Below are 20,086 nucleotides of genomic sequence, written 5' to 3'. Positions count from 1 at the left end.
CATACTTAACGCATCGCCCACCAAAAATTACATCCTAAACGCACCGCCAACCAAAAATTACATCTTTAACGCACCGCCAACCAAAAATTACATCTTTAACGCACCGCCAACCAAAAATTATAACCTTAACGCAACGCCAACCAAAAATTACATCTTTAACGTACCGCCAACCAAAAATTACATCTTTAACGCACCGCCAACCAAAAATTATAACCTTAACGCACCACCAACCAAAAATTACATATTTAACGCACCGCCAACCAAAAATTACATCTTTAACGCACCGCCAACCAAAAATTATAACCTTAACGCAACGCCAACCAAAAATTACATCTTTAACGTACCGCCAACCAAAAATTACATCTTTAACGCACCGCCAACCAAAAATTATAACCTTAACGCACCACCAACCAAAAATTACATCTTTAACGCACCGCCAACCAAAAATTACATCTTTAACGCACCGCCAACCAAAAATTACATCTTTAACGCGCCGCCAACCAAAAATTACATCTTTAACGCACCGCCAACCAAAAATTATAACCTTAACGCACCGCCAACCAAAAATTACATCTTTAACGCACCGCCAACCAAAAATTACATCTTTAACGCACCGCCAACCAAAAATTACATCTTTAACGCACCGCCAATCAAAAATTACATCTTTAACGCGCCGCCAACCAAAAATTACATCTTTAACGCACCGCCAACCAAAAATTATAACCTTTAACGCACCGCCAACCAAAATACATTACACATAAATTACATCTTAACGCCCGCCAACCAAAAATTACATCTTTAACGCACCGCCAACCAAAAATTACATCTTTAACGCGCCGCCAACCAAAAATTACATCTTTAACGCACCGCCAACCAAAAATTATAACCTTAACGCACCGCCAACCAAAAATTACATCTTTAACGCACCGCCAACCAAAAATTACATCTTTAACGCACCGCCAACCAAAAATTACATCTTTAACGCACCGCCAACCAAAAGTTACATACTTAACGCTTAACCCACCAAAAATTTTAACTTTTTAGTTTTTGTCTGTTTTTCTTTTTTTTGTTATTCCTTTTTTATTCCTGTTTTTGTTTCTTTTTCATTTGTTGTTTGGCTGTGTTTTTTTGGTTTTTGTTTGTTATCTGAACGCTGATGTGGAAGCAATCCCCTTACGCTTTCTACTTCAGTGCTATTTTATATGGCCGTATGGTATGCGCATTGGAGTTGCGCAGAACTTACTGGACCTTTGTGATTCCACCAGTTACAGGAATATCCCGTATCCAGACACAAGTGATCGGGGAGCAAGATCTGAGAGGTGAGTTCTTATCTTAATAGTGAAATAACACATAGATCTGAAATTAAAACTGATAGAAATATTACATCACTCTTAAAGTAAGCAGGGATACTACATAGTACCAATTATGGAGGATCAGCAGATTTTTTTTCAATATATAAGTGTCATAGCAATTATTATATGTAAATAAACCAAGTAGCATATATATACATGTATATTTATACAATAAATAAATATTCCATGCATCGAGTTATTCTCATAGGAATAAATGGATTTTTACTTTTCATAATGTGATTGAAATAGTTAAGGTCCCATTTTCCTGCCACCTCATATTTTTAATAACTATCTCGTCAAAATCGCTGATATCTCGACTTATCATGATGCTTTAAACATAGTGAACACTCCGTTAAAAAGATTGATTTAAAATAATGTCGCCAAAACCATTGGTATGATGACTTTAAAAATAGTTTAGCCACCTTCGGTCGACTACTAAACATTATCGTCTGTACTAGTGATGACTGTATCGATAACATCATAGAGAAACAGCTGCGACAGTGTGGACACAGAAATTTGACAATCTTTTTCAAAATCCTTGTTTTATCACAAGCAAACAATGTCAATGGTTTACTATGATTCGTCCATTGTCCTTCGCGTGTCAATCCTGAATCACATAGAAGTATCTGACACCCTGGTATGTATGATCAATAGCGCGAAACACTCACAAAAAAATGTTTACGGGTTTGAACAAATAGGATCCAAAGATGTCCCAATGCACGACTTATGTAACATGTACAGCGAAATCCGAGATCGACATGACTACACAGTTTATCAATATTGCCATCGACAAGTCTTGTTGGGTTCATAAGTTTTAGTTAAATAAAAAGTTAAGACATTCTCGTCTTTTACACCTGTGACACTGGAGACGCTCTTGAGCTTTGCACCCGGGCGCCAGATTTTGCTGAGGTGATGGTATTGTAGATATTACCAGAAGGCTTTTTTTTGAATATCTTATGTAATCTGATGACTTCCTTTATGATTACCTGTAAGGTATTGGGCAGCATAAAACTTCCACTGAACGATATGTTATGGTAATTACGATTGAACCCGGTGATCATATGATAACTAGACATACTGTTTTGTCTGAAAAGGTTTTAAGACACCTGTCTTGGATTACCTTATTATCATTTGTACGGTGGTTGAAGTGTACCATTTCGATATTTTGCTGCAAAATAGCAATAACTATCACTCGACCGTTAAACATCTTTCCGCAGAACGAAAGGAAAAAAATCTAGACGTACTGTCTGTAACAGCCTGTTAAAGATGTCCAATTTCCACTAAATCTGTATTATGCATTACTTTTGGTTTTGTTGTAAACACGACGATGTAATCCTATCTATATGGCATTCAAAGTTATTTATATCATAAAATTGTGATTTGTATTAAATATCTTGTGATTTCTATTGTATAACTTTTAATTTAATTCAGATGTATTCGAAAACCTTTGGTGTATACTCGAAAAAGCTTGCGATTTGTATATGTAAATCTTCTGGTTGTAAATATTCAATGCAATTCACACCAAGGGCAATATCGCCTGCCATAACCATTGTTCCTGTTCGCCATTCATGAAAACAACAAAGAATACCAACATTATAGCAAAACCGTAACTCTCACTCACAATCGACAAAACCGTAACTCTCACTCACAATCGATAAAACCGTAACTCTCACTCACAATCGATCAAACCGTAACTCTCACTCACAATCGATAAAACCGTAACTCTCACTCACAATCGACAAAACCGTAACTCTCACTCACAATCGACAAAACCGTAACTCTCACTCACAATCGACAAAACCGTAACTCTCACTCACAATCTATCAAACCGAAACTCTCACTCACAATCAATAAAACCGTAACTCTCACTCACAATCGACAAAACCGTAACTCTCACTCACAATCGATAAAACCGTAACTCTCACTCACAATCGACAAAACCGTAACTCTCACTCACAATCGACAAAACCGTAACTCTCACTCACAATCTATCAAACCGAAACTCTCACTCACAATCAATAAAACCGTAACTCTCACTCACAATCGACAAAACCGTAACTCTCACTCACAATCGATAAAACGAGTGCAAAATACAAAAAATATATAGCGTGGCGACCCTAGATATAAATACAATGAGAGTATGACAGGGGTCCTTAGAGGGTATAGCGTGGTGACCCTAGATATAAATACAATGAGAGTATGACAGGGGTCCTTAGAGGGTATAGCGTGGCGACCCTAGATATAAATACAATGAGAGTATGACAGGTGTTCTTAGAGGGTATAGCGTGGTGACCCTAGATATAAATACAATGAGAGTATGACAGGTGTTCTTAGAGGGTATAGCGTGGCGACCCTAGATATAAATACAATGAGAGTATGACAGGTGTTCTTAGAGGGTATAGCGTGGCGACCTTAGATATAAATACAATGAGAGTATGACAGGGGTCCTTAGAGGGTATAGCGTGGCAACCCTAGATATAGATACAATGAGAGTATGACAGGGGTCCTTAGAGGGTATAGCGTGGTAACCCTAGATATAAATACAATGAGAGTATGACAGGTGTTCTTAGAGGGTATAGCGTGGCGACCCTAGATATAAATACAATGAGAGTATGACAGGTGTTCTTAGAGGGTATAGCGTGGCGACCCTAGATATAAATACAATGAGAGTATGACAGGGTTCCTTAGAGGGTATAGCGTGGTGACCCTAGATATAAATACAACGAGAGTATGACAGGGGTCCTTAGAGGGTATAGCGTGGTGACCCTAGATATAAATACAATGAGAGTATGACAGGGTTCTTAGAGGGTATAGCGTGGCGACCCTAGATATAAATACGAGAGTATGACAGGGGTTCTTAGAGGGTATAGCGTGGCGACCCTAGATATAAATACAATGAGAGTATGACAGGTGTTCTTAGAGGGTATAGCGTGGTGACCCTAGATATAAATACAATGAGAGTATGACAGGGTCCTTAGAGGGTATGGCGTGGTGACCCTAGATATAAATACAACCAGAGTATGACAGGGGTCCTTAGAGGGTATAGCGTGGCGACCCTAGATATAAATACAATGAGAGTATGACAGGGTTCTTAGAGGGTATAGCGTGGCGACACTAGATATAAATACAATGAGAGTATGACAGGGTCCTTAGAGGGTATAGCGTGGTGACCCTAGATATAAATACAACCAGAGTATGACAGGGGTCCTTAGAGGGTATAGCGTGGTGACCCTAGATATAAATACAATGAGAGTATGACAGGGGTCCTTAGAGGGTATAGCGTGGTGACCCTAGATATAAATACAACCAGAGTATGACAGGGGTCCTTAGAGGGTATAGCGTGGTGACCCTAGATATAAATACAATGAGAGTATGACAGGGTCCTTAGAGGGTATAGCGTGGTGACCCTAGATATAAATACAACCAGAGTATGACAGGGGTCCTTAGAGGGTATAGCGTGGCGACCCTAGATATAAATACAATGAGAGTATGACAGGGTTCTTAGAGGGTATAGCGTGGCGACCCTAGATATAAATACAATGAGAGTATGACAGGGGTCCTTAGAGGGTATAGCGTGGCGACCCTAGATATAAATACAATGAGAGTATGACAGGTGTCCTTAGAGGGTATAGCGTGGTGACCCTAGATATAAATACAACGAGAGTATGACAGGGGTCCTTAGAGGGTATAGCGTGGTGACCCTAGATATAAATACAATGAGAGTATGACAGGGGTCCTTAGAGGGTATAGCGTGGTGACCCTAGATATAAATACAACCAGAGTATGACAGGGGTCCTTAGAGGGTATAGCGTGGTGACCCTAGATATAAATACAACCAGAGTATGACAGGGGTCCTTAGAGGGTATAGCGTGGTGACCCTAGATATAAATACAATGAGAGTATGACAGGGTCCTTAGAGGGTATAGCGTGGTGACCCTAGATATAAATACAACCAGAGTATGACAGGGGTCCTTAGAGGGTATAGCGTGGCGACCCTAGATATAAATACAATGAGAGTATGACAGGGTTCTTAGAGGGTATAGCGTGGCGACCCTAGATATAAATACAATGAGAGTATGACAGGGGTCCTTAGAGGGTATAGCGTGGTGACCCTAGATATAAATACAATGAGAGTATGACAGGTGTTCTTAGAGGGTATAGCGTGGCGACCCTAGATATAAATACGAGAGTATGACAGGGGTTCTTAGAGGGTATAGCGTGGCGACCCTAGATATAAATACAATGAGAGTATGACAGGGGTGCTAAGAGAGTATAGCGTGGCGACCCTAGATATAAATACAACCAGAGTATGACAGGGGTCCTTAGAGGGTATAGCGTGGCGACCCTAGATATAAATACAATGAGAGTATGACAGGGGTCCTTAGAGGGTATAGCGTGGTGACCCTAGACATAAATACAATGAGAGTATGACAGGGGTTCTTAGAGGGTATAGCGTGGCGACCCTAGATATAAATACAATGAGAGTATGACAGGGGTCCTTAGAGGGTATAGCGTGGCGACCCTAGATATAAATACAATGAGAGTATGACAGGGGTCCTTAGAGGGTATAGCGTGGTGACCCTAGATATAAATACAATGAGAGTATGACAGGGGTCCTTAGAGGGTATAGCGTGGTGACCCTAGATATAAATACAATGAGAGTATGACAGGGGTCCTTAGAGGGTATAGCGTGGCGACCCTAAATATAAATACAATGAGAGTATGACAGGTGTTCTTAGAGGGTATAGCGTGGCGACCCTAGATATAAATACAATGAGAGTATGACAGGGGTTCTTAGAGGGTATAGCGTGGCGACCCTAGATATAAATACAACGAGAGTATGACAGGGGCTTAGAGGGTATAGCGTGGCGACCCTAGATATAAATACAATGGGAGTATGACAGGGGTCCTTAGAGGGTATAGCGTGGCGACCCTAGATATAAATACAATGAGAGTATGACAGGGGCTCTTAGAGGGTATAGCGTGGCGACCCTAGATATAAATACAATGAGAGTATGACAGGGGTCCTTAGAGGGTATAGCGTGGCGACCCTAGATATAAATACAATGAGAGTATGACAGGTGTCCTTAGAGGGTATAGCGTGGCAACCCTAGATATAAATATAATGAGAGTATGACAGGGGTCCTTAGAGGGTATAGCGTGGCGACCCTAGATATAAATACAATGAGAGTATGACAGGTGTTTTTAGAGGGTATAGCGTGGCGACCCTAGATATAAATACCATGAGAGTATGGCAGGGGTCCTTAGAGGGTATAGCGTGTTGACCCTAGATATAAATACAATGAGAGTATGACAGGGGTCCTTATAGGGTATAGCGTGGCGACCCTAGATATAAATACAATGAGAGTATGACAGGGGTCCTTAGAGGGTATAGCGTGGCGACCCTAGATATAAATACAATGAGAGTATGACAGGGTCCTTAGAGGGTATAGCGTGGCAACCCTAGATATAAATACAATGAGAGTATGACAGGGGTCCTTAGAGGGTATAGCGTGGTGACCCTAGATATAAATACAATGAGAGTATGACAGGGTTCTTAGAGGGTATAGCGTGGTGACCCTAGATATAAATACAATGAGAGTATGACAGGGTTCTTAGAGGGTATAGCGTGGTGACCCTAGATATAAATACAATGAGAGTATGACAGGTGTTCTTAGAGGGTATAGCGTGGTGACCCTAGATATAAATACAATGAGAGTATGACAGGGTTCTTAGAGGGTATAGCGTGGCGACCCTAGATATAAATACAATGATAGTATGACAGGGTTCTTAGAGGGTATAGCGTGGCGACCCTAGATATAAATACAATGAGAGTATGACAGGGGTCCTTAGAGGGTATAGCGTGGTGACCCTAGATATAAATACAATGAGAGTATGACAGGGGTCCTTAGAGGGTATAGCGTGGTGACCCTAGATATAAATACAACCAGAGTATGACAGGGGTCCTTAGAGGGTATAGCGTGGTGACCCTAGATATAAATACAATGAGAGTATGACAGGGGTCCTTAGAGGGTATAGCGTGGTGACCCTAGATATAAATACAACCAGAGTATGACAGGGGTCCTTAGAGGGTATAGCGTGGTGACCCTAGATATAAATACAACCAGAGTATGACAGGGGTCCTTAGAGGGTATAGCGTGGTGACCCTAGATATAAATACAATGAGAGTATGACAGGGTCCTTAGAGGGTATAGCGTGGTGACCCTAGATATAAATACAACCAGAGTATGACAGGGGTCCTTAGAGGGTATAGCGTGGCGACCCTAGATATAAATACAATGAGAGTATGACAGGGTTCTTAGAGGGTATAGCGTGGCGACCCTAGATATAAATACAATGAGAGTATGACAGGGGTCCTTAGAGGGTATAGCGTGGTGACCCTAGATATAAATACAATGAGAGTATGACAGGTGTTCTTAGAGGGTATAGCGTGGCGACCCTAGATATAAATACGAGAGTATGACAGGGGTTCTTAGAGGGTATAGCGTGGCGACCCTAGATATAAATACAATGAGAGTATGACAGGGGTCCTTAGAGAGTATAGCGTGGCGACCCTAGATATAAATACAACCAGAGTATGACAGGGGTCCTTAGAGGGTATAGCGTGGCGACCCTAGATATAAATACAATGAGAGTATGACAGGGGTCCTTAGAGGGTATAGCGTGGTGACCCTAGACATAAATACAATGAGAGTATGACAGGGGTTCTTAGAGGGTATAGCGTGGCGACCCTAGATATAAATACAATGAGAGTATGACAGGGGTCCTTAGAGGGTATAGCGTGGCGACCCTAGATATAAATACAATGAGAGTATGACAGGGGTCCTTAGAGGGTATAGCGTGGTGACCCTAGATATAAATACAATGAGAGTATGACAGGGGTCCTTAGAGGGTATAGCGTGGTGACCCTAGATATAAATACAATGAGAGTATGACAGGGGTCCTTAGAGGGTATAGCGTGGCGACCCTAAATATAAATACAATGAGAGTATGACAGGTGTTCTTAGAGGGTATAGCGTGGCGACCCTAGATATAAATACAATGAGAGTATGACAGGGGTTCTTAGAGGGTATAGCGTGGCGACCCTAGATATAAATACAACGAGAGTATGACAGGGGCTTAGAGGGTATAGCGTGGCGACCCTAGATATAAATACAATGGGAGTATGACAGGGGTCCTTAGAGGGTATAGCGTGGCGACCCTAGATATAAATACAATGAGAGTATGACAGGGGCTCTTAGAGGGTATAGCGTGGCGACCCTAGATATAAATACAATGAGAGTATGACAGGGGTCCTTAGAGGGTATAGCGTGGCGACCCTAGATATAAATACAATGAGAGTATGACAGGTGTCCTTAGAGGGTATAGCGTGGCAACCCTAGATATAAATATAATGAGAGTATGACAGGGGTCCTTAGAGGGTATAGCGTGGCGACCCTAGATATAAATACAATGAGAGTATGACAGGTGTTTTTAGAGGGTATAGCGTGGCGACCCTAGATATAAATACCATGAGAGTATGACAGGGGTCCTTAGAGGGTATAGCGTGGTGACCCTAGATATAAATACAATGAGAGTATGACAGGGGTCCTTATAGGGTATAGCGTGGCGACCCTAGATATAAATACAATGAGAGTATGACAGGGGTCCTTAGAGGGTATAGCGTGGCGACCCTAGATATAAATACAATGAGAGTATGACAGGGTCCTTAGAGGGTATAGCGTGGCAACCCTAGATATAAATACAATGAGAGTATAACAGGGTTCTTAGAGGGTATAGCGTGGTGACCCTAGATATAAATACAATGAGAGTATGACAGGGTTCTTAGAGGGTATAGCGTGGTGACCCTAGATATAAATACAATGAGAGTATGACAGGTGTTCTTAGAGGGTATAGCGTGGTGACCCTAGATATAAATACAATGAGAGTATGACAGGGTTCTTAGAGGGTATAGCGTGGTGACCCTAGATATAAATACAATGAGAGTATGACAGGTGTTCTTAGAGGGTATAGCGTGGTGACCCTAGATATAAATACAATGAGAGTATGACAGGGGTCCTTAGAGGGTATAGCGTGGCAACCCTAGATATAAATACAACGAGAGCTTGACAGGGGTCCTTAGAGGGTATAGCGTGGTGACCCTAGATATAAATACAACGAGAGTATGACAGGGGTCCTTATAGGGTATAGCGTGGTGACCCTAGATATAAATACAATGAGAGTATGACAGGGGTCCTTAGAGGGTATAGCGTGGCAACCCTAGATATAAATATAATGAGAGTATGACAGGGGTCCTTAGAGGGTATAGCGTGGTGACCCTAGATATAAATACAATGAGAGTATGACAGGTGTTCTTAGAGGGTATAGCGTGGCGACCCTAGATATAAATACAATGAGAGTATGACAGGTGTTCTTAGAGGGTATAGCGTGGTGACCCTAGATATAAATACAACGAGAGTATGACAGGGGTCCTTAGAGGGTATAGCGTGGCGACCCTAGATATAAATACAACGAGAGTATGACAGGGGTCCTTAGAGGGTATAGCGTGGTGACCCTAGATATAAATACAATGAGAGTATGACAGGGGTTCTTAGAGGGTATAGCGTGGCGACCCTAGATATAAATACAATGAGAGTATGACAGGGGTCCTTAGAGGGTATAGCGTGGTGACCCTAGATATAAATACAACGAGAGTATGACAGGGGTCCTTAGAGGGTATAGCGTGGTAACCCTAGACATAAATACAACGAGAGTATGACAGGGGTCCTTAGAGGGTATAGCGTGGTAACCCTAGACATAAATACAACGAGAGTTTGACAGGGGTCCTTAGAGGGTATAGCGTGGTGACCCTAGATATAAATACAACGAGAGTATGACAGGGGTCCTTATAGGGTATAGCGTGGTGACCCTAGATATAAATACAATGAGAGTATGACAGGGGTCCTTAGAGGGTATAGCGTGGTGACCCTAGACATAAATACAATGAGAGTATGACAGGGGTCCTTAGAGGGTATAGCGTGGTGACCCTAGATATAAATACAATGAGAGTATGACAGGGTTCTTAGAGGGTATAGCGTGGCAACCCTAAATAAATACAATGACGTCTTCTGCTCCATCGACGACATCATCCATACTAATCTAGGTGAAGTCTGAGTTTAGGCACATTCTCAAAATGAGAATTAGAGTGTAGACAATGGACACACTAGGTATATCAATAAACATCAAACACGTCTGACTTTATATCACGCAACGAAATAGAATATTTTCAAAATAAGATAATGTCAACAATACATTTGTTCCCGTCAATACTCGACATCTCTCATATAAATCGTGATAACTGAAACATCGAATTAACTGGGACTTATTACCCAGTACCTATATCTAGATCTGGAAATAATCTTATATAATTGTGAAAAAAAGACCTGATGGTACGTCATCACAATTGAAGTCGTTTATCCCCGAAAACAAACTTCTCCAGGCTGCTAGAGCTAAAACAGGTTGTGTGTAACCAAGGTGATGACATGTTTTGTGTAACCAAGGTGATGACAGGTTGTGTGTAACCAAGGTGATGATAGGTTGTGTGTAACCAAGGTGATGATAGGTTGTGTGTAACCAAGGTGATGATAGGTTGTGTGTAACCAAGGTGATGATAGGTTGTGTGTAACCAAGGTGATGATAGGTTGTGTGTAACCAAGGTGATGATAGGTTGTGTGTAACCAAGGTGATGACATGTTGTGTGTAACCAAGGTGATGACAGGTTGTGTGTAACCAAGGTGATGATAGGTTGTGTGTAACCAAGGTGATAACAGGTTGTGTGTAACCAAGGTGATGACAGGTTGTGTGTAACCAAGGTGATGAAAGACTGTGTGTAACCAAGGTGATGATAGGTTGTGTGTAACCAAGGTGATGATAGGTTGTGTGTAACCAAGGTGATGACAGGTTGTATGTAACCAAGGTGATAAAAGACTGTGTGTAACCAATGTGATGATAGGTTGTGTTTAACCAAGGTGATGATAGGTTGTATGTAACCAAGATGATGAAAGACTGTGTGTAACCAATGTGATGATAGGTTGTGTGTAACCAAGGTGATGATAGGTTGTATGTAACCAAGATGATGAAAGACTGTGTGTAACCAAGGTGATGATAGGTTGTGTGTAACCAAGGTGATGACAGGTTGTGTGTAACCAAGGTGATGACATGTTGTGTGTAACCAATGTGATGACAGGTTGTGTTTAACCAAGGTGATGATAGGTTTTGTGTAACCAAGGTGATGATAGGTTGTGTTTAACCAAGGTGATGATAGGTTGTGTGTAACCAAGGTGATGATAGGTTGTGTGTAACCAATGTGATGATAGGTTGTGTCTATCCAATGTGATGACAGGTTGTATGTAACCAAGGTGATGATAGGTTGTGTGTAACCAAGGTGATGATAGGTTGTGTGTAACCAAGGTGATGATATGTTGTGTGTAACCAAGGTGATGATAGGTTGTGTGTAACAAAGGTGATGATAGGTTGTGTGTAACCAAGGTGATGATAGGTTGTGTGTAACCAAGGTGATGATAGGTTGTGTGTAACCAAGGTGATGACAGGTTGTGTGTAACCAATGTGATGACAGGTTGTGTGTAGCAAAGGTGATGACAGGTTTATGTGACCAAGGTGATGATAGGTTGTGTGTAACCAAGGTGAGGATAGGTTGCAGTTGATACCTTACAGATGGCATAGATTTCACATAAGTCTGAATTAATAAATAAAGTGTAAACGGTGTAATGATGGTTAAGACTATGTATGAATAGCCAATGGCTTGACGTTAAATAGTATGAACTAGAATTTAACAGACCTCACAATGTGATTTTAGATGCCATATCTCCAACGAAGAGGATCAACTGAAAAAAAATGAATAAAAATACTTTACGCTATTACCACCGTAAAAAAGTTTGAACTGCTAATTTAATCATTTTAATTTAAACTAGATAACTGATTGCATCCCAAAAGCTCTAGCTACATAATCTATATGTAGCTTTCAGACTTATAATCGTTATTATGTAGCGTTTATTTTCTCCCTTTTTTTTTTAGATATGTAGAGGGTGGCATTTTATGTTTTTTTATGGGAAGTTGGCTATGAAGCATTTTCAACTATTTTGTCTCAAGAGTAATAAGAGAATTGCTGATTTGAATTTTCGTTTATTTGTCTTGAAATTGACTTATTTTTGTAATATTTCAATCTAAATTTCAGAAACCATGACTGATACAGTAGAACAGAGGTTGATAAAGGGATTGAAGTCCTTTCCAAAATACATCCCTGCCTGGTACAAATACGACACCCTTGGTTCAGAACTGGAGCTCGAATGTAGAGATACAGCTAAAAACACTGACTATTACCTGTATCGATGTATGACATCTTGCCTACAGTCAAACATACAGGTAACTTAAAGTAGGTCACATTATAAAGGTAATTTAGCTAGGTCATAATATAGCAAACATCAACTCTCTAAAAGCAGGGTATACCACGGAAAATAACAAAACACAGTATTCCCATCAATTTAATCCTAATAATAAAAAAAAACAAGATAATATTTGTTTTGTTCATCTAGGATTTATGACATAATCAACAATAGCTTTCCGGGCTCCAAATGAGAAATTTTCGGACGTTATATCTTGGCCATACTTCTTATCGGAAATAATTTTCACTGACCAAGCAAATGACATGATGCATCTCAAATGAATTTGAATGAACGAATATCGCCGAAGCATTTTAGACGGTGCCAAAATATTGTTTAAGAGGAGGCCATTTCCATGTAAGAGGGTGACGAGTAATATACATGTAAAGTTAGAATTTAATACAGTTTAGATACTGATTATTCAGAATGTACATTTATTTGAAGGAGATCGTACCGAACAAGAAGACATCGTACAAGTTGGTCGACCTCGGGAGTGGAAATTGTTCTAAGACCAGACACGTCATAGATCAGCTCCTTCTAACTCAAAAACAGCTGGCATTTTATCCTGTAGACATATCGAAAGGTACTAGTATATCCACGTACCCGTATATGGAGACGTGTGGTTAACTAATACTAGTTTAATACAAATGTGTCAATGACTTATATGTATCCAGACTTCATGAGGAGACGGTTAAAGATGATTTGTGTCTAGATAAGGAGCTATAAAGTTGCGTTTACTACAATTAATTAGTGCGGAGATATATTTAAAGGTACGTAAGGGTAGTGTGGATGATTTTTATATCTTAAGGTAAAGTTAGTAATGATATCTCGTATACAAATGTAGGACAGATAGACCCAAACATTGCGGTCTGAACCGTGACCTATTGTTGAATTTATCGCATATAGGTATTTTCTATTTCTATTTTACCCGACGTGAAAATTGTGATGGGCTTCAACGTGACATGCTCTCGACATGGATTAATGTTTCACATTTGACAAATCTGTACGTCATTACTTAAATTCTAAAAAACCGTTTTGTATCTGTATCTGCAAAGGTACGTCACATGTCTATTGGTGCACGTTTATTGGTACTGCTTGGGAGGAATATTTTGAATCCCTCAACTGTTGTCGCGATATTGCCATGCAGATGGTTCCAATCAACAACTGTTCTTACGAAGTAAGAGCTCTTATATTGCATAGTTTTAGCACTTTGAACTTGGTGGGGTCTGCTGTTGTTGTTGACGTATGTATTATTTGATGTTTTAATGACTTTCTTTTGTCTTGGTTTTTGGAGAAAATCAGATGGTGGTATAGCAGGTACCAACCTCTCAACAATCTTAAACATGAAAATGAGGCACTGTGATGTTCGTCTGGATTGGAGTGTTGGTACATGCAACCTTCTCGGCTGGAGTAGTTTTTGGTTATGAACCTTACTGCCTGTCTTTGGATTTAAGCCTTTCAATATCTGGTTTTGTGTATGGGTCCCAGATGATGGCGACATATTCAATGATGGATCTTACGAGCGAGATGTAGGCAGTTTTCTTACAGTTTTGGTTTGCAGTGGCGTAGATTTCGTCTTAGGAAGCCTAATGTTTGCTTACCTGGCTACATTAATTATATGTGTAATCAATTTTAGATCTTCCGAGATAAGGAGGCCGAGGAACGGATTATTTTGCACTTGTTGGAGAAAGGGTTAATGTGTAAAAGTTTTGATTCTTGTTCTTGATGAGTATGTATCGTTTTTTTGCATTAAATTTCATCCCTCATGCTTCAGCCCAGTTTTCGAGGTTTTCCAGGTCGTTTTTAGTGTTAGATGGTCCGAAAATGTTTTGATGCTTCCATAAAGCAAGCGATCGTCTGCAAAGAGGTGAAATGACGATTTAACTGTATTTGGTAGGTCGTTGATATGACAGAGGAATGATAACGGTCCGAGGACTGTTCCTTGGGGAACGCCTGAGTCTACTGTGACCTCTTTGGATTGTGCCTCTTCCAGGACGACTTATCCGTTTTAGTGATTTGTTGAATCACACATTCACATTACATATACAAGCATTTCACTAATGTCTGCTTTAAACTAAGCAACCTCTTCTTGCTATCGGAATCTCTGATACATAAACGAGCTATGTATCACCTCATACTCACTTCAACAAGCTCAACCAGCACGGTTGATATTTTCATATCCCACATCAAAAACGAATACCTTTCAGATTTTCTGATGCGCACGGTGGATAATCTGTACGAGGAGTATGGCAGGAGATTGGTTATCTATCCTACGACCGAGAATTACATGAATGGTATTGAAAAATTGAGGTAGGCTTATATTTTTACACTAAATTTCAAACGTCTTTGTGAATGAATAAATAAATAAGGTTCTTATTACAATTGTCATTAAGCGTTGATATTAGTAATCGCTCCTTAAACCTTTATTGATATTTAACATAGAAGTACAATGTATATACAGTTGTAAATTTAAACAAATCTTACTTTTATTCTGTTTTAAATTGACATATACAGCTATAAATAAACATATTACAATTCGGTGAACATTAGACCAGCAGGTACAATATCATTGGGGTTGTCGATCATTTAGGTGAATATGAAATAATACGTACTAAATCATTTACTGTGCGGAGATAAACAGAGATTACCTACATGTAAGCGAAACTAATTCTTACTCAAAATCGAAAAAACTAAATGTAGATTTGCATGGACACCTATTTAATCGGAAAGTCTAAAAGGGTTTTTCGAATTAAGATTCCTCCCGTAAATCTAATAATATTTCCCTAAAGAAAATGTTGATATATGGAATTTCCTTCATGTGAGAAACACCGGGGCCCGACATATCAACGAGCATGGGAAACGTTAAGAAAATTAAAATTGTTTAAATGATGGGTCATTTGCACCTCAGCATCAAGATTTCTACATTTCTTTTGACATATTTCGAGTTTCAGTCGCCTCTTTTGATCAACAGTTTCGGTCTTTAGTATCACTGACGAGTCCCAGAAGCACGAAACAGTTGTATGATGCAATATTTACAATTATATCAAGAGATACACTTGTATATTCTAACTGTTTCTATGATTCCCATGTTAAAATATTGATCTCAGTCGCATCATCACAGTATACCTAATGAGTGTTTGTGGGCAGGCGCTTCAAGCGGAACAACCATAATCACGTCAAATAATAATCGCCGTCTCAGAGTAGAAGCATATAGCGCCTTCAAAAGGGAAGTAATGCGTTAGGTTCCCATTCATTTCGGCTAGGCATTGATATACTGTGGTGTCTTTTGTGCAACCTTCTTATCACAGACGGAAATAGAATACATGTTACAAGTACTTCCCCATGATGTCACGATGTCGACCATACAACTTCCCCAATGTCTTCATCAACCTGCATCTCTCGAAACATTCCTATTTAAAAGAGAAAATAATATGATAACTACATTTTCGTGCTGTATCCAAACAAATTCTTGATCAATTTTCTCGCTATATCAAGTGTAAAGTATTGTTGTAATTTTTTCTTGTTTTGTTTTTGTTTGAATTTGTTTTTGAAAAAAAAGTATGTTATGTATGGATGCATACGGAAATAGCAAGTGTATAATGTATAGTCAGATCTGAGTTGCACCTCACATAATTGAATATATTGGTCCCACGTGGGAGACATGCTTCATTCATATCTATTAAATCTATATTTGTTGTCTTTATTGATATCACCTTAGCATGACTGAACCATTATCGGACAGCTGTATACTCTGTTAACTATCTAGTGACAAAACCCATAACTATTGAATAACATAAGGAAAATATGTGGGAGGTAGAGAATTATAGATATCGTTACAATTCGGAAACAGGATATAACGTTAACATAAAGACTTACAGAACATTGTTCATATTTCTACATTCTATTTCTTTAACAGGCACTTGGAGGGTCCGAAGGTTATACTGTGGTTCAACGCCATATTGAATCTTACCTACCGTGACCAGGTGGAAATTCTAAGACAGATATCGACAATTATGACGGGTGAATGTCATATCATACAATGTTGATAGATTTGTATATCCTCAACAATACTGGTGTGAAGTGTTCAATAAATTAGGTTATTGATAATTTGACATCAATGTGAAACTGATGTAATTGAAATCTGTTTTGGAAAGTTAGTTTTTAACCAAAATAGAACGAACATTGATTTGCTTGTAAAACGAATATGTCTTCATTAAATTGATATTTGAATTTTATTACTATGTATATCGAATGCATTCAAATTTTCGCGGGGTCAGATTTCAACAATTTGGCTAATTTCAACAGAATTTGCTCTCCACTTTTATAAAAGAAAACAAGTATTCAAATTCCTAATGATCAAAATCTAATATTTTGCGAAATCCTTTCTATCGGTATCTTTTTAGCAATTTATACAGTTTTACTGATATATGGGGCCATGTCAGTGGATCAAAGTTGTCTTCCAATTGCACTTCCTCTTAAACGCAACTAGTCAAACTACAGCTTCATTTTACAGGACGCACCATTGTCAAATAGTATCCACAGTACATTTGAATGGTCCTAAACTGTCATAAGGGTAAACAATAGGCAAAATTCAGCGTATTATAAAAATACTTTCAATGCAATGTGTTAGATAAATGGATGTCCAATGTTGTGCAAATCATCTCCAATATACGTATAGTTAGCGGTCAAAATTTAATATGTATATTGCGCAAATCTACAAAATTCATTATTCTGAAAGTCCCTACTTCTCGCCAAATGGCAAGAAGTTACTACATATATTAATAAAGGAGACTTAAGAACATATCAAATATGACAAACCTCACTGCCTCTTCGGCCCTACTAGTCAACAAAAATGGTAAAACATGTATTGGGACAATGCTTTACATCATAGTAACTAAAACTCATTTTATCAATTCATCTGAAGTTCATTGAAATTGTGTCTTTATGTGATCGTTAAGGCCCCTTTGGCTTCTTGTGTTTTAGGGGATTGCCACTTGATATTTAGTACCGACATCACACAGGACGAAACCTCTATATTGAAGGCATACGACGACAAGAAAGGCAAGTACGCAAGACTTTATATTAGTAAGGTGATACTGCAAAGTTCAGATCCAAAGACAGTCAGTAAGAGTCATTCTCTATCACACCACTACTCATATGTAACGAAACGAGATGCCCAGGGTCCCTGCCTCGCTCAACTGCATGTTTAAGTAATAATCAGAAAACAGTGAACCAAAGGAATCACTCCTTCCTGCCCAATGATGATAAAAGTCACCATTTATGCAAAATTTGTTTCCTTCCCCAAAGGACGATTCTGATGAAATGTATCCAATTCCATACAGTCGTTCATGACTAGTAGCGATTTAAAGGATAGCACTATTTCCGCTATTGCGCCATGCCCTATCTGCCTCTGGAAGGTCAGAATGACATTTTTCATTCTTCAAAGGTTCGTCTGCCAAATTTGGTCAACATTCATTCAGTTGTTGATAAATAATGGCCAATTGAACTATTTACTTCTCTTTCCCATAATGTTCTGTCACGTCTCTCCTGCTTCAGGGGCCTAAAGCCAACATTTATGCAAAATTTCTTTCAATTCCCCAAAGATGCTTCTGACATCAATCAATATCCTTTCAGTCGTTCATGACTTGGTTATTAGAAAAATTTGATGGTCGACTGACGCCGTTCCATGGCATACGCTCACTGGTCCTTTCGGCCAGGTGAGTTAAAAATGGTTTGTCCACAAGTCCTAGAATTTGAAAGTCGTCATTAACGTGTTACATGAGGGTTAGGACGGCGGCACGACCTTCAAAAAATCACAAAACCAGTGAGTTATACAAATTTGCCAAGATTATTGCTGAATTACTTTATTTTTTCATAGGACTACACAAGAAACTGTTCCTGAATGCAATTGCTAGGATGAACAATGAGTATGGCAGTGAGGTGAACACTGACATGTTCACATATGTGGTGGACTTTGTATCGGACCCAAGCGCAGATATGAGCTACGTCAGAGCGTACATTCAGGCAACGGGGCACGTGACGTTCCAAATACGTAAGTAGAAGTTACGGAGAAAACGAACTTATTGGTATTATCGATAATGTCGACGAAAAAAATAGTTTACAATAACAATATCATGAGGACGACCATAAAACTTGTCCATAGACTTCATCATCAGTCACCAGTCTATCAGTCATTCATCTCTTGAAATCCTGAGATTATATATATCATGATATTTGAAGCAAGCTCTTGAATATCGAGTCACCTGCGAAAGGTAGGTTGTTATCAAGAAAGGGAACATTCACGATCGAAATTTCAACTTCGCCTTCACTATCGCCAAGGCTGAATGATTAGCTGGATTCAGAACCCACCGGAATAACATTGTAAATTAATTAATTATGCCATTTGCTTATCGTTATGTTAGTAAAATCACGTAAGTAATATTCAGAATGAGGTGTCGTCATTATAAAAATACTGACTGTTTTATCAACAGCTGGGCTTGGTATCGAATTAGAAATGAAGAGAAACGAGCGGCTTTATTTTCACGAGACAGAAACAGGAGTAAGCTGTAAATACACGATGGATCAGATCCGGGCTCTGACCAACAGGGCAGGACTGAACCTGACCGACAAGTGGACGGACGACCAGCATCATGCTGTGATATGTAGATGTGTTAAAGATGTGAACGTCTAACCTTTAATTTGTCAGGAACAGATAAACATTGAGTGTAAATACATTTATAAGTTCCATCTGTGTATTTTTGATACCAATTGTATCTATATTTTGATACCAAACAATGCTGTGAGATCTTACAATAAATGATATGGCTTTTGGCAAACGTATATCTTTTTTGTTTGGGCAAGACTCCTTAAATTACAGCCACATACTCCCGAAGAAACATATAACAATGTTTACATTTTGAGCTTTTTACAGTTTTCGGACCTAATACATACCTAACAGATTATCGTGAATGAGAAATAGAAAGAAAATGTGTATTTATCAAAGTATACGGGGAATTCCAAAAAATAATAACTGTGGCTGCCGGACCAAGTTTCTGTGAAAATTAGTCCCACAATGCAACGGCGGGTTTTAAGTCCATACAAAATGGCTTAGACCTGCGAAAACTCTGACGAAACCCGAGTGAACCCGAGTATTTAGGAAAGGAAATGATTCAATGGAACTGAGCGGCCGGGTGCTGTGGCCTCCCCACCTGGCAGGCGGGAGGACGGGCAGCCCGCTGTCCGGACCGACTGAGCGGCCGGGTGCTGCAGGTGGGC

The 20,086-nt window shown here is 39.5% G+C and overlaps 2 protein-coding genes across 2 annotated transcripts; both read left to right on the top strand.

Annotated features, from left to right (window-relative positions):
- Positions 1 to 1,156: 1,156 nt before the first annotated feature.
- On the top strand, positions 1,157 to 18,021 carry LOC117338518 (histidine N-alpha-methyltransferase-like). Its single transcript, XM_033899874.1, has 6 exons — positions 1,157 to 1,319; positions 12,607 to 12,794; positions 13,256 to 13,394; positions 15,019 to 15,121; positions 16,728 to 16,831; positions 17,795 to 18,021. The coding sequence occupies exons 1-6, from the start codon at positions 1,157 to 1,159 to the stop codon at positions 18,019 to 18,021; spliced, it is 924 nt and encodes a 307-aa protein (XP_033755765.1).
- A 58-nt stretch (positions 18,022 to 18,079) lies between these two features.
- On the top strand, positions 18,080 to 19,614 carry LOC117337903. The gene is made up of 2 exons (XM_033899046.1): positions 18,080 to 18,863; positions 19,303 to 19,614. The coding sequence occupies exons 1-2, from the start codon at positions 18,590 to 18,592 to the stop codon at positions 19,500 to 19,502; spliced, it is 474 nt and encodes a 157-aa protein (XP_033754937.1). The 5' UTR covers positions 18,080 to 18,589; the 3' UTR covers positions 19,503 to 19,614.
- The last annotated feature ends 472 nt before the right edge of the window (positions 19,615 to 20,086 follow it).

Source organism: Pecten maximus, chromosome 11 (assembly GCF_902652985.1).
Source record: "Pecten maximus chromosome 11, xPecMax1.1, whole genome shotgun sequence".
NCBI classification, from domain to species: domain Eukaryota; kingdom Metazoa; phylum Mollusca; class Bivalvia; order Pectinida; family Pectinidae; genus Pecten; species Pecten maximus.
Note: the sequence above shows the minus strand (reverse complement) of the source record. Positions and strands in the feature narration are given on the sequence as shown.